The sequence below is a fragment of the Bradysia coprophila genome (genome assembly GCF_014529535.1).
Source record: "Bradysia coprophila strain Holo2 chromosome X unlocalized genomic scaffold, BU_Bcop_v1 contig_173, whole genome shotgun sequence".
NCBI lineage: Eukaryota > Metazoa > Arthropoda > Insecta > Diptera > Sciaridae > Bradysia > Bradysia coprophila.
The window spans coordinates 5728233-5746306 of record NW_023503302.1 but is presented as its reverse complement, the minus strand read 5'-3'; the positions used below and the strand labels follow the sequence as shown (position 1 = coordinate 5746306).

The 18074-nt window shown below is 34.0% G+C and overlaps 1 protein-coding gene across 6 annotated transcripts in view; it reads left to right on the top strand.

Moving 5' to 3' along the window:
- The first annotated feature begins 3877 nt into the window (after window positions 1-3877).
- LOC119068314 (high mobility group protein DSP1) overlaps window positions 3878-18074 on the top strand; it is a 38651-nt gene continuing 24454 nt past the window's right edge. The window contains exons 1-2 of one of the 6 annotated variants that reach the window (XM_037171859.1): window positions 3878-4153; window positions 15304-16092. In XM_037171859.1, the coding sequence (XP_037027754.1) occupies window positions 15547-16092 (546 nt within the window). In that variant the 5' untranslated portion in view covers window positions 3878-4153; window positions 15304-15546. Of the gene's footprint in view, window positions 4231-14039; window positions 14259-14295; window positions 15022-15303; window positions 16093-18074 lie in introns of those variants that run through there. The other 5 variants (XM_037171858.1, XM_037171863.1, XM_037171861.1 and 2 more) reach the window with 5 other exon arrangements.

Below are 18074 nucleotides of genomic sequence, written 5' to 3'. Positions count from 1 at the left end.
CAACGTGTGTGAACCCCACATTTGTGTTTGCGGCAAATTAGTGCAATCAAATGGTCACCATGGGTTATCATGCAACAAAATGATCGGCAAATACTTCAGACACGCTGAATTCAACAAAACAATGTCGATGGCCATTACATCGGCTGGATTCCCGAACAACACCGAACCTCTTGGGTTATCGCGTCGCGACGGTAAACGACCAGATGGCTTGACCTGCTATCCTTGGATCCACGGAAGATCTTTAATTTGGGACGTTACAGTGGTTGACACCTTGGCGGCGTCGTACATCAATCGAACGTCCAAAAAATGTGGTGCTGCGGCAGACCAGGCGGAACGAGATAAACACAACCACTACACTGAGTTAAAAAGTCGATACCACTTCACGTCAGTGGCATTCGAAACGCTAGGATCTGTCGGTCCAGAAACTGAATTGTTTTTTTCAAAGCTGGGCAAACTGATGAAACGTAAAACTGGGGAACTGCGAAGTTTGGATTTTTTGCTTCAGCGAATTTCTATAGCCATCCAGAGGGGCAATGCAGTGAGCATACGAAACACATTCTGTGATACAAGTGATAATAACGTTTTCCTGTGATAGTCAATTCTTCTTATTTTGAATAATTTATTTTTGTTTCTTTTTTGTATTTAATTTGTAAAAATCTTATTTTGAATCAAACTTAATAAAAAAAAATTAAAAAAAAATTGTTTCAAGTAATCAATCACCGACATAGTGCAATTCAGTTGACATAGTGCAATTCAGTTTTGCATCGGTTCTGTAATAAGCAGCGTTATTTTCATAATTACTTTTTATAAATATTTTCATTTATTTAGCGTCAATTTATATTTTTGGTTGCATCGAAATTATAAAATCAACCAAATGTTACAGAAAACGTTTTTTGTGTGTTGTGTTACATTAATTGTTGTGTTTCAAATGAATGACCTCGTGTTTTAAACCCTAGATGAGCCATATCAATCTTAAACATAAGTGACTATTCATCAAAGTAAATTGTCGTGTTTTCAATAATTTTCGATCATTTTCTTCCAATAAACATGTGCTTATCAATATCAAAGTGTCTCGGACTTTTAAGATTTTGTAAATTTTTGCATTGCATTTATACGGCTTTGTGGGTTATTGTGAATGACACAGCGCGAAATTCCTCAACACCATTTATACTCTGTGGCATAAATAACAAGATTCTAATTAGTGTTGAAATATCGCGTATTTCCCACGTTATTTTGGAAAAAAGTTGTTCCTGACTTGTACTAAAAGGCCTTTTTAGCGAATTCGATTCCAGTATGCGTTAGGAAAATAACTATTTCCTAATTCGGTGACGAAAAGTTAAATTTTCGTTGGATTTTTTTAGAAAGACATTGAGTGTGAATCGAACTGTATGTGCAACACGAATCATATAAAGGTGTTATGTAAGTCCAAGGCGAAGCCGAAGCTCTCCGGTGTGTGCTTACATTTTGTTGTTGTGTTTTTAAATAGATGTAAATAAGTGACGTATTTTTAATAATTTTCGTTCGTTTTATCAAAATGTTTTAAGTTTTATCGACCAATTCAATTTGTGTTAACAAATTCAATAAAAGCGAGACACTCTTTATCACAAGTGGCAAAAGGATCCTTCAAACCTCGCTCAATCGACGCATTCAGTAAATTATTGTAAATCGTGTAAATCGCAATTTTATCAATTTTCATATTTAAAGTGAATAGTGTTTATGAAACTCCAAAATTAATTTCAAAAACGCTTCAAAATAGCGGTACACTTTGGGGAGGTCACGCACAGCGTAACATGTGAGAACGCCAATGATTCTCATTGAAAGGTCAGTTTATATGAAATCGCTATTTCCTCCGGCTTGTATGGACAGACCATACCTGGTTTGTACATTCATTGCATTTTACTAGATGCGGGGGAGGCGAATTTTTTGTATCAAAAAATCCATATTTTTGTCAAATATTAAAGCAGTTAGTTCGGGCTACAACTCGCGAAAATCTGACGTCCACCACAGATACGGAAATACTTGTTGTACACGAATTTGAATTTAAATTTTTTATAGTAATTCGCCTCCAGAAAATCTTTTTTTTAACTCAGTGATGAAATGTAAAACTTTCGTTGCCTTTTGAGAAAATCGCTTAATATGATAAAGGCGAGATGAGTTTGACAGACATATTTGTCTGACAAAAACCATGCAATTTTTGCATACAATGTTTTTCTTTCACAACGCAGGAGAGAAAATTACCATTTTCTCACCTCAGCTGAAACTTCAGAGGCCTTTGTTGTCAAAAACGTCGTGTTGACAACCGGAAAAAAGTAGGAAATTTCATTTTCTCGGTTGATTTGTGGCCCTCGCTCAAGTTTTCTTCCTCGGTGAACAAATAACTAATCTAATTTCGTCGCAAAATGCTCATTTTTGCTTGCAACATTCAATTGTAGTTTTATGTAATTTATAACACTAATGGCAAAACGTTATTGCACAAATTGTTTTTGTTACTAACGGTAAAAAGTATATGTATACACTACACTATCATTTTCTCACCTCAGCTGAAATTTCGGGAGCCTTTGTTGTGAAAAACATTGTGTGACCCCGGGGAGAAAGTAGGAAATTTCATTTTTTTCGGGTGACTTGTGGCCATCGCTCTGACCAACAATAAAATCTTTAACTTTTCTTTCCCGTTGAACAAATAACTAATGCAATTCCGTTACAAAATGTTCATGTTTTCTTGCAACATTCACTGATGACTGATGCACTTTTTATCACGTAATAAAAGTGCCTAATCTAGTGCCTAAAAAGCATTTGTAGGTCGGTCATATCAATAACTATTAATGGCACTAGTTCGAAAAAGTTGTCCATTTCGAAATTTGATATCTATAATTGAAAAATGTCATTAATATCACTGTCCAATGAAATGCAGCGTCGAAAGGTGAGATATCTATCCCATAAATTAATTCCGTATATAAAGTTGAATTATTGAGTGATTCAACGAATTCTGTACGGAGAATCAATTCCGTTTGGAGACTGGGATGCAATGTTTCGACTGTTTAATTTGCGCGGCTTTTTAGGAATTGAAAAACAGATTAGCAGTACTGAATGCGTAGTTATAATATCTAGCCGAGTATATATGGCGATTCATTTGGAAATATAATATTGACATATAATGTAGGAGATATTCTGTTTTTTTTACATTTCATATATTAATATAATATATCTATATGGATATGGATATATATCTATCGGTATATTAATATAATATAATATTTGAATTGAAATGCTTATACACATTTTAATATCAAGCTGAATAATATCAATGTATCAGTGTGTATTAAATAAATACATTATATTGTCTCTCGTTCAAACGTTCTCAAATTCTAAATGTTTTCATTTTCGTAGTATAATGTTTGATATTGTCAGACCATACGCACGCTATTTTCTATGTGTATGCTTTAGTGTGAAAACTTTACTTTACAAAAATTTGTTATAATATAAATGGAGTATTTCTATCAGGTGAGTACTACCAAATAATACTATAATTTGAGGTATAGATTCATTGACAGACTACCGTACATTTTATGCCATATTTGTCTCAGTTTATATTTAAAATTTTCCAAAATAAAATCAACGGACAACGATAAAATTATCAAGAAAAATGTTTAATATCATTTCTTGGCGGAGTTTGCGTTCTCTAGGTTTCCCAGCATTGTCAATTTCTATATGGCATGCACATATAGTTACGTACACATTTATTTTATCGAGTTTTGTTGTTGTTCTTTTTTATTATTTTCTGCTTGTGTTCCTATCCCGATCGGCATGTACAGCGGACACAGCATTGGTGTGCGTGTATATCTGACAGTTTTAAACCGAATCTGTTGTATTTTGTAGTACTCATGGTTAAACCGAAGCCGGATCGCTTATAGTCGAGTCTCTTTCTCACTTTATTAAACGCCATTTTGCTGTCATTGAAAATTTTTATTCCAAAGCGTAAACCTTTGTACGTGGTTTATATTGGCAAGAGTTCGGTGAAAAGAAATGAATTTTTTTGAATAAAATAGATAAAGTTGATGGAATTAAATAAATAAATTCAAGTGAATAGAGTGAGTAGATATTGTTTGGTGCATATTTGTGGAAAATATTCATTCTGGTCGCTTTAAAAAATTTAGTGAGTAAAAATGCTGATGATTTGAACTCGAACAGCAAATACATGTAAACGTGCAACTTTTTGTACATTTTTTTTTCGTAAGTAATACACGACAAACAATCGGTTTTTGCCGTGGTATTTGTGTTCATGCACACCAATACCAAGGTAAAATTTGTTTGGACGATGGCGCGCAATTTTTCCTTAACTTTAGTTTGTGCTACTTCATTGAATTTCTTAAAAAATTTTTTTATTTATTTTACGTTTAAGTAGAGTTAAACCAACGAAACGACTTTGCGCTCGAACGATTTTTTAATTAATTAATCAAAAAGGAAAAACCATCCGTCAACAACGGAAAAAAATCATATTTTGTCACCGACGTATCTTTCCTCTTTCTATGCAGCGATCTTACATTTGATAGAACACGTTATCTGTAGTTTTTTCTTTTTCACACATTTTGCCGGTATAAATATGACATACCAACTACTACTGCAAAATTCTATCATCTGTTGATAAATAAAACAATGAACAATACACAAATCCAATAGAGTCTCGGATCTTATTTTGTTATCATTACGTCGAATACGTCAGCTGATTGTTTGTTATTGAAGCGAGGCGGGATCCTTAGCGTTATGCTATTGAATTGATTACAGTTATTTCATGTGATTTTATGTGGTTGATATTAATTCGTAACTGGAGGATGTTTGAATATGTGTGGATGAATCGTATGAAAGGGAAGGTCTTAGCCTAAACGAATATTTCGGAAATTTTCATGATCGTGGAACGCTTTTTCTTAACACCATTTCAATTACAACAAAATAAATTCAATTTCAGACGAATTGAAATGTGGATCAATGCCAAGAAAAAATCGTTGTCACTGTTGCTAACTTATCCATTTCTAAACCAAACATTTTGTTAATTATATCCTGCTAATAATACCAGTCCCAAAGTCTTGTACAACGTATTCAGTTGAAATGTCGGAAATACCGCTTGTACACTTCGTATCATGCTCGATACTCGTACAAATTCTGTAAAATTGGTTTTGTTTGCTCCTCGGAAATTTGATTGTCTTACCACCTCTTGACTCTAAGAACAACAATTGATTTCTGCATGAACCTTGAATTTTTGTTGAAAAAAGGTTCTCTGTATCACACATAGCACAACATTAAACCACCAATATCAACGTGAATAGCTCTATCAAGTGGCGTTGTGAGCTCTTACATTTTCATTGTTACTCAGGTCTGAGGTCTAAGTATAAAATGTCATCCAAGGAACTACAAATTCTTCCATCCGAAATACAGTTAACGTCAACCAAATTTCCTCCAGTTTGTTTTCCAGCTGGTCCACCCATACAAGCAAACTGCTTAAGTGTGTTTGACCAGCTGCGAGACAAGCTGACTCAAACTTAGACACAACTTTGGTTGACGCTAACTGTAAATCCAATTCAAAATTAATTTTCCGCTTAAAAGCTTCTCCACAGCAAGGTCTAATTTTCATTTATAAGTTCTTCGCAGCACAAACCATTTCAATTCTGAAAAATTTTGTGAGTGCAACGCTCCTAATGCAAAACCGGAAAAGGCAATCCAACCAAATTTACGGCATAAACGAAAGTAGCCATGGATCAATACTACGTGGATATTAAATTAGGGAGCCAAACGAACCGATAGAGACCTTAGCGACAGGAATGTTAGCAAAATAAGGAGGATATTTTAATGGAAAAGGCAGTACCGGCTTGAATTGGTTCCTCTTACCAGTAAGTTAATTTTTATCTATCGAAAGTAGCCAAACAAAAGCTCATTTGTGTTTTCTGTTTTTTAGGAACTGATGCTCAAATTTTCAAACAGGCTGTTGTTGCCGGTACTAGCCTTCGTATAGTGTTCGATTGGCTGATAAAAATTGACGTTCTTGAGTTGGGATGTAGAGAAATTATGTTCTTGTAGGACGAGTGAATTGGTGTCGTCAATTTGATGGAATGCCTGGTTTTGTAAGAATAGTTGAAAAATGCCCTAGCATTAGTGGGAACACTATCTAAATTATCTAAAAAAAATTCTTTCGTAATTCTTCACTTTAAGAGCCTTTTTATACATTTCAGAAATGGACCTATCGCTTTTGGATATTTGCTTAGCGTTGAGTTTCACAACGAAATTTCACACTTTTTAACTTACTAAATTAAGCAGAATGTCAACAACTTTTCATTGTTGTTTCAGAGAAAAGTGTCAAATAAGTTTGAATTTTCAATTTGTTTCGTTTCACTAATACACTGAAAGTTTCTGCACATAAATTGACTTTATGAAAATCATTTCCATTGCTCACACATGACAAACACCCATTTCCGTAGCCATTACTGTTGTAGAACAACAGGACATTGAAACTATAACTCAGAAAATTAAATTGAATTGGTTTTCGGTTTAACAAAATTTGTTGTAGCGACCTGTAGTTGTTCATATCTTGTAATTGGCTCTGATCAAGCGAATGCAGTGTTGACAAAACTCACTTACGTTTCGACACAGTTTTTATTTTCCTTTCCCGTATGTTCCTAACCCGTCCTCTCCCGACTGACAAATACTTTGAAAGTTTCGATTCTATATGAAATGTGTTAGAAGATACCTACTCGGCTTGGAAGTCTTTCAATTATACCGAATTCCAAGCGGTCATAGGTGATGCCGATTTTAAGACAAGTGAAGAATTGCAGTAATTTGTTGAAACGAAGGAGCTTCTCAAAAAGCCTAGCTTGAAAAATTGCGCGGCTATCTAAAGAATGAATCTGAGTTTACAAAAAGCTTTTCTTTTAATTCTCTTCCTACCCTTAGATGTAGGAAAAATGCAATCTGCGAAACTGAAGTCAATCGGAATAAGTTGCAGAGGGATATGGTCACAGCTTTTATTTGAAATATTGTCTAGTGTTTGATGCTTCACCATTGACACACATTTTGCTACAACGGCTACGACAGATGACTGGCAGTGTTTACATTGTACAATCGTATCTGTGATTGTGCATACATTTAGTATCTAGACATAATAATGGACTATCCTAATTCAATCAAGTTCGGTAGTCTATGGAATTGTAAAATATTTAATTCCGTAAAATATTCCGTAATGGTAGGAATTGCACTCTGTTCCGAGTTTGATCAGTCAATGACGTTGTAAAAGAAGAGATTTTCTCGTAGATTTGTAATTGCTCTGCCAAATGAGAATAATTCAATTAACTAATTTCGAATGCTATTTTCAAAGTTTGCCAATTCATCTTAACCCAAGTGGGTGTATCCTACAAATTAGATTTAAATGTACCGTTTAGTACACATAATGATTTTCTATTATCAAGGACACCAATAAAAACGTCCGCAATTCAATGATACCAGACAGAGTTATAACTCGTGCATTATACATCTTAGGAAGATAGATTTATGCTCTACCCTCCCATAAAGAGGCGGTATTTTGGAAGTCGGGAATACATTTGACACCTCAGAAATTCATATCTATGATTTAAGACCTGATAGGTCAACACTGAATCGCGGACGTCTTCTATAGATGTCCCATATACTAGATCAATTGATTCATTGATTTTATGGATAGTATGGTCAATCGATACTAATAGGATCTTTTATTAGAATGAGAGCAGAGACAACAAATTTTACTGACAAATATATACACCTACAGCCATTGTTAGATTAGCCAGGTTAAGATAAAGGCTTGTCACCATGAAATACTGGTGACTCCTTTTTTCATTCTTTTTTTTTTAAGTCAGAAAGTAGTGTTTTGTGTATGTGAGCATGCACAATTAGCGTGTAGTTTCTGCGTTTTTATGAATCGGTTCCGACTGGGTGTTACGATCGCCTTTTTCAATCATTAAACTTTTAGAATCACTGAATCACAGTTTGGATAAAGCAAAATAAAATGGAAATGTTATGCAAACAAGCACAAAATGTGTTTGTTCCTTTATCGTAAACAAATCCACAGGCAATTGTTTATATAATTTCTTTGACTCTTTTTCCATCTTCAAGGAAAAAGTTTATTTCAACTTCAGTTGAAAAATGTAGTGAAATTTGTTATGCAACTTTTTTTTCAGTTAGTTTACAAACTTGATTCGATAGCGCTTTATCGAAACGGACATTAACTTTTGAATTGAGTGCGATGCGAAAATGGAACGATTGTTTTATCAAATTGCATCTAAACTTTTAAATATAGAGTTTTTACACAAACAATGCGCCCGGTACGGAACAGTTCGTAATTAAATGTTTAGTTTATGGATTTTCATTTTTACCTTGTTTTGTAGATCGTGGGTAAAGTTGTGTAAAAAATTGGGATGATAATGAAAAGTCACGTTTAATTGTGATATTTGACCTAGCCTTGGCCTCGGATCAACAAAATTCTAAACTTGACTTCTCAACTTTCTATCCATTGTTATGTATTACATGACTGGGCCACGCCTCGGATCACGAAAATTCACACGAAAACTCTTCTTTTCATTTTTATCCCGAGTTATGGAATGGATTATGGAATGCTGAGATCGTCGAAAGTAGTGCTTGAAGCATGAAAAGTACAGTTTTTGACGCATGTAGCATCAAAATGAATATTTAATATGAAAAGTATGCAACTCGGCATCAACAGCTACACTCAGCTACAATGAGTCACTTTAACCAGATTTGATGGTAGGTAAATAGTCCTTTATAGTCCAAATTCGTCGATCGAAAATGGAAATGTCAAGAATAGTAGATTACGTCCTTGTTTGGAACTTTTTATTTTGCCAAGTTTAGCGCCTGCAGCTCGAGCCGATGGCGAGGGATGACGCAACACAAGGCAAAATATAGAGTTCCAAACAATTACGTAAGGTCTTTTACTCACTAATCCCATGCAAAATGAGTTTCAACGTTCATGTCAATGAAGTAATAACTCATTTCCTAATGAGTAAATATTTCGATTGTACGATTCTTTGTCGATTGATAGCTACCATTGTACCATTGTTTCAAAATTGTTTGGCGATTACTGCAATTTTTCTGCTTAATACATAACAGCTCAATGTTCGGGTCATTCCTACTGACAACTTTAGATCATACATTGAAACGTTTTTGAAGGACTGACTTTGTCCTGATTAAACCAGACATCTAGCTTCAATTCAGTGATGATATTTGTAACTCCTGTGTGCAATGTCGTATGAACGTATTTTATCGCACTAAAACGTATCACAGGAATCGTATGCTGGTACATACATTATCGTATCCATACCTCCATACGATTCTTGTTACATAAATAACTATTAACTCTGGGCTGATGTGTCAAGTCAAAACATGGCTTCTTATTTGGAATTTCAAGCTCCAAGAATCTGATTGATTCCGCATTGTATTTTGAAACTGGCAAGAAAATGCTCTACAGAAATGGTATACCGAAACAGTAGACCTCAGTAGTGCAAGAAAAAGGTGCAGATCGCTAAGAGAACGGTGTTCCGACAGTTCCTTTTCGATGTCAGCTGAACTTCTCGAGAGGTGCCGAACTTTTTGGAATAAATCGAATGGGATTAGCCTTGTTGGGGGTGCCACATTTCAATTTAGACAATTTAGTCCTTTGAATCCGATACGAAAATGTCATGTTCAGGACTGTAACCTATAAAAAATAATTTCCAAAAGATTCTGTAGATTCTAAGTGTGGGCAAAGCAAATTTTTGGATTTTTTTTAAATCGTAGATGGTATTGGCATGCCATTTCACCTGCAAACAGTCTTTGTAAAAGGAAAAATGGTATTGGCAGGCGCCTGCCAATAGCCTGTGTAAAAGAGAAAATGCTATTGGCAGGCGCCCGTAAAAGGGGAAACACTATTCGCAGGCAAGTTTGCCTGCCAATAGCATTTTGAAGGGAGATGCTATTGGCAGGCGCCTGCGAATAGTCACTACGTTTTTTAATTAATTTATTGGAAATTTCTCGAATTTCTTTTGAAGAATTCGTACAAAAATTCGTTGGATAAAAGTATTCTAACGGAATATTGATAGATTCAGTGAATTGATCCTTTAATGTTAGATCGTTAGCATTGCCAGGGTGGTGCATCTAATTGTTTTTTTTTCTGACGATCAATAAAATTATTCCACTCCAATTCCGTTTAAAATGAACTGGAGGGTATACCTCCTTCCCGTACTATACTTTCTTTCTCTAAATATTTACTAAACAATAATGGACATTCATTACTGTTTATTGCTTGTCTTATTCTCGATTGAATAAAAAAAAACACAAATGCGAATTACCGTTGCATTCACATTTCACACCAACTATTTCCTTGTGATATAAATATATATAAATGTTGTCATTGTTAAACAAGAAAATAACTTTGCTAGCACTCATACGAAACATCTGCTTGTACGAAGATAACGTACATATATTTATATACGTAGATACGCGTTTGTTCGGAACGAAAAAGGCATATGAATGTATGGTATATATAGTCACTTCGTTAGTAAAGGTGGCCGAAGTTGAATCATGATTGTAACATGTACTATAGAGAGATATATAGATGCTATACTACCAATCAATGCACATTTTAAAAAGCGGCATAGAAATTAATTTATTATAAAAATGGATACGCACCTGTTGCTTAACACGGCCGTTCGAGGAAACAATTCGTTAAATTCAAAATATTATATTTATTGAAATTGGTAAAACGGTTTGTTCGGGTTTAGGTCGTCGCGAAATTATCGAACATCTAAATGACCCCCATTTTCTATTGAATTTTGATAAAATGTTTCGACGCTGCTGGCATGTGTGTATACGGAAAAATTGTGTATTTTTCCATAGAAACCCGCTTTGAAAGAAGAAAAAAAATTTAGCAAAATTTTTATTTTACCAACCATTATAAGAGACACACTCATTTATTATTCCATGTATGCATGCATATATATATATGTACATATACGTTGGATGGAAGTGGTGTGTAATATTAATATATGGCTTCGAAAATGGTATATATATATATATATATATATATATATATACATACTCTTAAATATGCGAAGCAACTTTCCATACGTGAAACATACAACGAAAGAAATCAATCGTAAATCAGAAGACGACTTTTTAATTGTAAATTTTATTAAAACTGAAGAACAACAGAAATGAGTTAATTAATGGGATTGGGATGCGTAATTGGAGTTGTTAAAATTTGATATGTCTCCTTGTGTTCCAATTAAAAATGGAATGCTGACGCGTCTATGAGCATGTTCTCTAAGATGGACTTGTGTCTTGAGTAAAAGCTTTTCAATCATTTTCTTGTCCAAACACCTTAACTGACTACTCAGAGCATACTAACTAAACTATAGTATATGCTATCAAACACATGCGACACTCGAACAATTGCGGCCAGGTCGCAGGTTCTTGATGAATTGTCTAAGTGAATTCCAACCTAAACAAATTCTAACTGTGACAAAGAGGAACTTAGATCAATTATAATTACTCTAGTAGTATAGTTACTCATAGATGGGGAAGGGTAGGTCCAATATGAAGACAGGACACATTGTTTAGATTTTATAACGGTTCGACACAAAATTCGATTAGGCCACACTAATTGTGTGGTGGCGTATGTGTGTAAGAAATACATTAGTATTGGGACTATCTATAGCCTTGGAGAGAATAGAACGTCACGCCAACAGAATTGTAAATATGTTTTTTTTTGAAACAAAGGAAATTAGTTGAGATTACCTTTGTTTTCGAAAAAGAAACGATAGATGGTGGATGTTGTACTCTAATCCGAAATCGACCTACAACACGTTGTTGTTCCGTTGGTTTTCTAGTAAGTTTTCATTAAATTTATTATATTTGTTTCGTTGTGTAAAAGAACCAGAGAAAAAGTGAAATATAAATAATATTCACTGCTGGGGCTTCTAATTTACTATACATAAAAACATATACATGCATAGGCGGCACATATATATAAAGTTATAGGGAACATACATATCATGGATCGTTGAATAGAAATATTATATTTTTTGGGAAGGGTGAGTTAATTTGAAACTGCCTCGATTGCCTCACAGAAAGTTTTCCCTTCTCTTCTATGCCCGTCGTTTTACCGCACCCCTTTTTCGTCGTACCGAAAAAGCAATCTATTTGCAACCCAAGCAAGTATTTTATTTTGACTTGGATCGAATGTTGGTTTGGTGTACACTTTTTGGTGGTGGTGTTGAGAAATTTTATTTAGATCGATAAATGAAATTGAAGTACACACTGCTGAACTGATTTCGTTTCAGTTAAAGACATTTCCAGCGTGGTTTTAATTATTGCAACTTGTTTTCCTTTTCTTTGCGTTGGAACTCTCTTTAATAATTTTTGGTTTTTTGGCTTCATTCGCAATGTGTCCATTCCCATTTTCTCTCTCATTTCATTATGTGAAACATTCTTGCCGGTTTATTAATTAACCAAAATTAAATTCTGTTTTCGGTCAAAACTTCAAACAGACCAACGGCACACACACGAAATAATATTAAAAAAACACATTTCATCCATTAAGAGTCTAATGATTCATTAATAAGAGCAACCATTTTGTTTCTATGTTTTAAACAATACAACCACTATATTGTATACGGCCGTGTATATACTATATTCTATACATGCATACGTCTTCATCGATTCAACTCGAAAGTAAATTGTAACCATATTATGTTACCTTGCCTTTTCGCCCGCCAGTTCAACACTTCTACCATGTAAACTGCTCTAGAATCCAACAAGAAACCAGCCGATTTTAGGCAATTGCCAAACATCAATCGATGCTTGCCTAAATTTGGATTTCTTTAAAAATTAGAAAATATCAAATCAAAACGGCAGGGCTGTACAAAAATCTAAAAAGAAAAATGTACCAGGCTCTACCAAGCAGCAACTTATACAAAATATGTTCTAAGTTACGTCTACTGAGTACCTTTTTGATTCAAAGACGAAGAACAAAAATTCTTCGTTTTTATTCCATATTTTTATCAATTTGCTATAACCAAGGGGGTAGAGACATGATATCAGAAACACAAAAAATTGTCACGAACTATTCCCAGTCATACGTATAACTTCTCATATGCACCACAGTTGTGTGAGTAAAAATATTGTAAATGATTGAATCTTCGTTTCATTAATTTAATCTTAAAAAAAGAATGAAAATTGGAATGTCCATCATCATCAATTGAACGAATTAGATTATACTGACATGTATATTATTAAGTGGAACTCACATATTGTCGCGTATACTAATTAGGAACGATAAAGGATTCATTCTAACTGAAATGTGATTCCATGCTCCATTGCTCCATGCACTGAAAACTAAAATGAATTTATTTGCAAAAATGTCCTGCCATTGACATAATTTCCCATTTTTCTTCTGAAATTCTTTCTTTCTTTTTTTTTTGTCCTCGATATAATATCTCTCGAGTAGAATGTTTTAGTTTATAAAATGTACGTACGTTCTGGCGTATACTCCCCTCATACAAATAAATTTAATTAAAAACGAAGAAGGCAAAATAAATATATTGCAATTTATAAAAATTAGAAATATTTTAAATTCCCCATTTACCGCACCTCTTCTCCCTCTGTTCTTAGTTTCCCTTGTCAAACCCTGGGCATGAAATTCTCTCTTTTCAACTTATTGACCAACCAGACCGGCTGTTTTTTTTTTCTTCTTTTCGTTTTATTTATTTTCGTCAACATTCGGTTTTATTTGAATACTGTACACGAAACGAGTGTATGTAGAATGTTCGGCGTTCATTTTATATTACATCGAGAATTTATATATAGATATTTATACACCGTTTTGTTCGTTCCCGTTTATACAAAACTTTATTTCGCTGTGTGTGCATGTGTGTGTGGTACCATTTGAGCGTTTGTCAGTATGTGTAATATCCACAGAGGTAAAGAGGGTCAAAAATCTTTGGTCTAGTATCATCTCGCTCCGCTGCGTTATGAGGGCGCTTTCGTTGAGTTTCGTTGGTAGCGTCTCTGTTATACATATGAGACCGGTTAGGCAGGTTTGCCGTTGTGTGTGTGTTGATTATTGAATTTGTACATAACCAGAGTTCATAGAGAGTGGTGTGTTTTTCGAATTTGTTTAGTATTTGCTGGTTTTTGTACGCAGTTGCCATATTTCTTCATGTTGGTAACAGAGAATACACAGCGCTGAGGTATCGTATACGTAATAGTGGTTTGGCTAGTTTCATATTCTTCAGCCTCTGAACACTGAAACAGAATACACGAATTTTGTTTTGCCGCGCACTTTTACATCGTTATCTCGTCATTAAAGTAATTTCCGCGTGTTAATGCACGATGTGATAATAAATATTCGAATAAAGAGAAACATTTTTTTAAAACCGAATTACTGAAAACAAATCCATCGTGTTTATTTACAATTATTTTGTGTGGACTAGTGAATGCGTGTTTGTTTTCGTTATTTTTTTCGATTCGGGGGTTAAATTTATAAGCCAAAACGACGAATATAATAGAACAAATTCAATCGACGAAGTTGAATTTCTCTGACGGTTCAACGAATAATGTTAACGTTCTTTCGTTCGATTCGATATTTTCGTACAACAAATACGCATGGTTTTTAACAGTCTTCATACACATTTTGGATAAAATTGTGTGTTTCTAATAAGCATTTGAAGAAGAAGAAAAAAAAATTGTAAAAAAAATTATTCAACGTTGCAAGGAAATATGAGAGACGCAGATTCACAAAATAATTTCATAAAATAACCAGTTCGTACATTGAAAACGATATAGCTGGGTGTGTGTACGTGTATTAGTGTAATAATTTTTTTTTTTCGTCGGCACATATTGTGTATAAATGTGTGTGTAAAGGGCACTTGAGAAGCGTCCTTTTTGTTTTAATATAAAACAAAACAAAGAAGCAGCGCGCGTTTCATGATAATATAAATTCAAAATTGATTGGTAGGTACTTTTTGTGTGGTGTGTGTGTGACCTGGCAACTCAGCATCTTGCAATCCGACGTGAATGGCAACGTTGTGTGCAGTGTGAAACAAGAAATAAAGAGAAAGAGCATTTTTTCCACATTGTGTAGGAAAAATTCCATATATAATTATTAAAAGAGAGTTGAGGTTACTCCGTGTAGAAGAGCGCGCGTTTCGTTGAGTTTAGATTACTTTTGCGATTTTTTTCTGTATAGTTTTTGTTGTTTGAATTCAAGAAGTAGCACTCCTCTATTTTAAATAGGTTCATACAGTGGTAGTAAATAAGACAACGATATAAACTTTCAAATAAGTATAAAGAAGAAAAAAACGAATCGGGAGTTTATTTTTTTTTTCTGTTTTAAAACAAATACAACACAGTAATATATAAAAATATTTTTTTTTCGGTCATATTCTATAATATACAAAAAAGAAACCCATTATATTATTGACGAAAGACATTTTCTTTGTGTTTGTGTAAAGTGTTTTAAATTTAAATTCGATAATTATGTCGGAGCACCATCGAGGTGCTTGGGGTACGCGTGAAGATGCCGTCTGGTGGCCTGGAGCAATAGCCACACAGGATCAACAAACACTTCACCATCAGCATTTAATAAATCAGCATCATCAACAACAGTTGCAACAGCAAGCCCAAATTCAACAACATCAAGTTGTTCAACAGCAACAGCAGCAGCCACAGCCCCAACAGCAATCGCAGCAGCAGCAACAACAACAGCAACAGCAACCGACATCACATAATGATGTTTCACGTAGCAATAGCACAACTTCCTGTGTTCCTACACAACAATTATTTTCATATAAAATGGCAAGCAGTTTTCAAAATCCTTCAACTACAATGTCTGGTGTGACCGTATCAACGGCGAATTCCGGTGCATATGATTATCGTTTAAATATGTCACCAGCGGCACCAACTACGCAATGGTGGTATCCGTCTGGGCAAAATATGGAACAAAATATGCATAGCCAGCCAAATCAGCATCAACAATCTAACCAACATCAAACAGTCCATGCCGTACATACACCTCCTCCTACGGTACGTATTTATAAAAAAAAAAAACAAATATAAAGCGAGAAAACAAGACAAGAAAAATCGAAAAAAAATCATCCCAAAGTATAAAAAAGAAAAGAAAACCGAAAACGTTTCCAGTGACAAAACATTTATAATAACAAAAATATCGTTCACTCCACGTCTGCTTGTCTTAGAACATTTTTTTTTGTTTTAGTATTTTTTTTCTTAACAGTGAAAATGTTTCCACCTTAAATTCTAATCAACGATCCACTAACCACTTAATTCGAAGAAGAAGAAGAAAAAAAGCAACAAAATATTAACTCAACTTGCCACAACAAAAAATGAAAAATTAATTAATATTCGTCGTGTCTTTAATTACCTTTTCTCTTCGTTTTTTTTATTATTTTCATTTCAAAAAATATTGATCTTAATCATATTTTTTGTTTTACTTTATTTATGTCTCGTCGTCATTGCTGGTATAGACGGTTTCGAACCGTATTACCGACCGCAATAAAACGTTTTCCCAAAGTCCGACGTCCGTTATTTCGTTTTTGTTTTCGAATTCGTAATGACACTCATGCTAGAACATGCTAGTATTTTGAATTCATTTCGATACCAAAATGTTTAAATTTTTTTTGAATTTATTTTGTTCAACTTCGTGGTTATCAGAAACCTTTCCCATTTCAATTAAACCATCAAAATATTTTCTGCCGATTTATGAGCAGGGTTGAATAGCCAGGTTACATTTTTTTTGTATACCGATATACCAATAATTTTGTAATGCGTCTAAACTGCTGGTGACAAAAACAGTTTGTACAAGAAAAACCAATCTAAGAAAACAAAAAATTTCTCTAAAAATTTTTTTCGGTTTTTTGTTTTCCTCTTTAAATGGTAAACTACCAAGAAAATGTTAATGTCTGCCTTTTCATACCAGCTGCTATTTTATTTACCGTGGATGGTTACATTTATAACAACAATTATAAATTGTGTATACGTACAACGTACAATGGTTTTTAGAAGTCGGGTTTTGTGGTTGTTGCATTGCTTCAAATTTAAAAACAATTTTAATCAAACGAGTTGGGTGGGAAAAGTGAATCTCAGGATATAGTTAGGGACACGATACTTTCCATTTTTATAAAACCATTGTAAAATAATAAGTGAATGGTCGGATAATCTACGGAAAATTTCTAATTATTGTCGATCAATTTTGAATTCCATATATATACATCTTCATCCAACCATGTTTTTTGTATTTTTGTTTTTTTTCCTTCTTCTTCTTCTTCTTCTTTATCTACTTCTTCTCAATGTAACTTTAATTTAGGTACACTCCAAACACACAAAAAAAGAAAGAAATTACTTTGTAACTAAAGGTTACCATCTGTTATATATCTATCTTCCACTTCCACACATACAATTAACTGGATTATTCATATGCAATCCGCAATTAATAATTAAGAAATTAAGAAATTCGCCTGAAGGTTTCTTATTTAGTTCACAAACAAAGCCGTGTGTGTATAATACTCAACGTATCATGACGTATCATGACACACACACACACACAGACATCGATATAAAATGATTCAAACAAATATGGTTAAAAAAAGGGTAACACAAATTTTATTTTGTGTGTAAACGTGGAAATTTCAGTTGAAACTTTCAAAACTCGTCGGCAGCAATTTTGCTCCCAACCACAACTGTTTAAAACCGAGGAAAAAAAACACACGGGACTGCAAAAGTAACATGCAAAGTTATAACTCAATTCCATTTATTGCTATCAGATTTGAACGCTATATATTGAGGCAAGGATATATGGTCAAACTTTTAAACACCACAGAGTCAATTACAGTTGCATCCGTCAGACTGTGCTTTTACTTCCATCTAATTTCGTTCCAAATTTATAAGTTAAAATCGGAATAACGAGCCAAGACGGAATAATAAATGAGGTACAACAGTACTGTTTCAATGTTATGTCGCGAATAACTGATAGAGGAGTCACTATTCCTTTT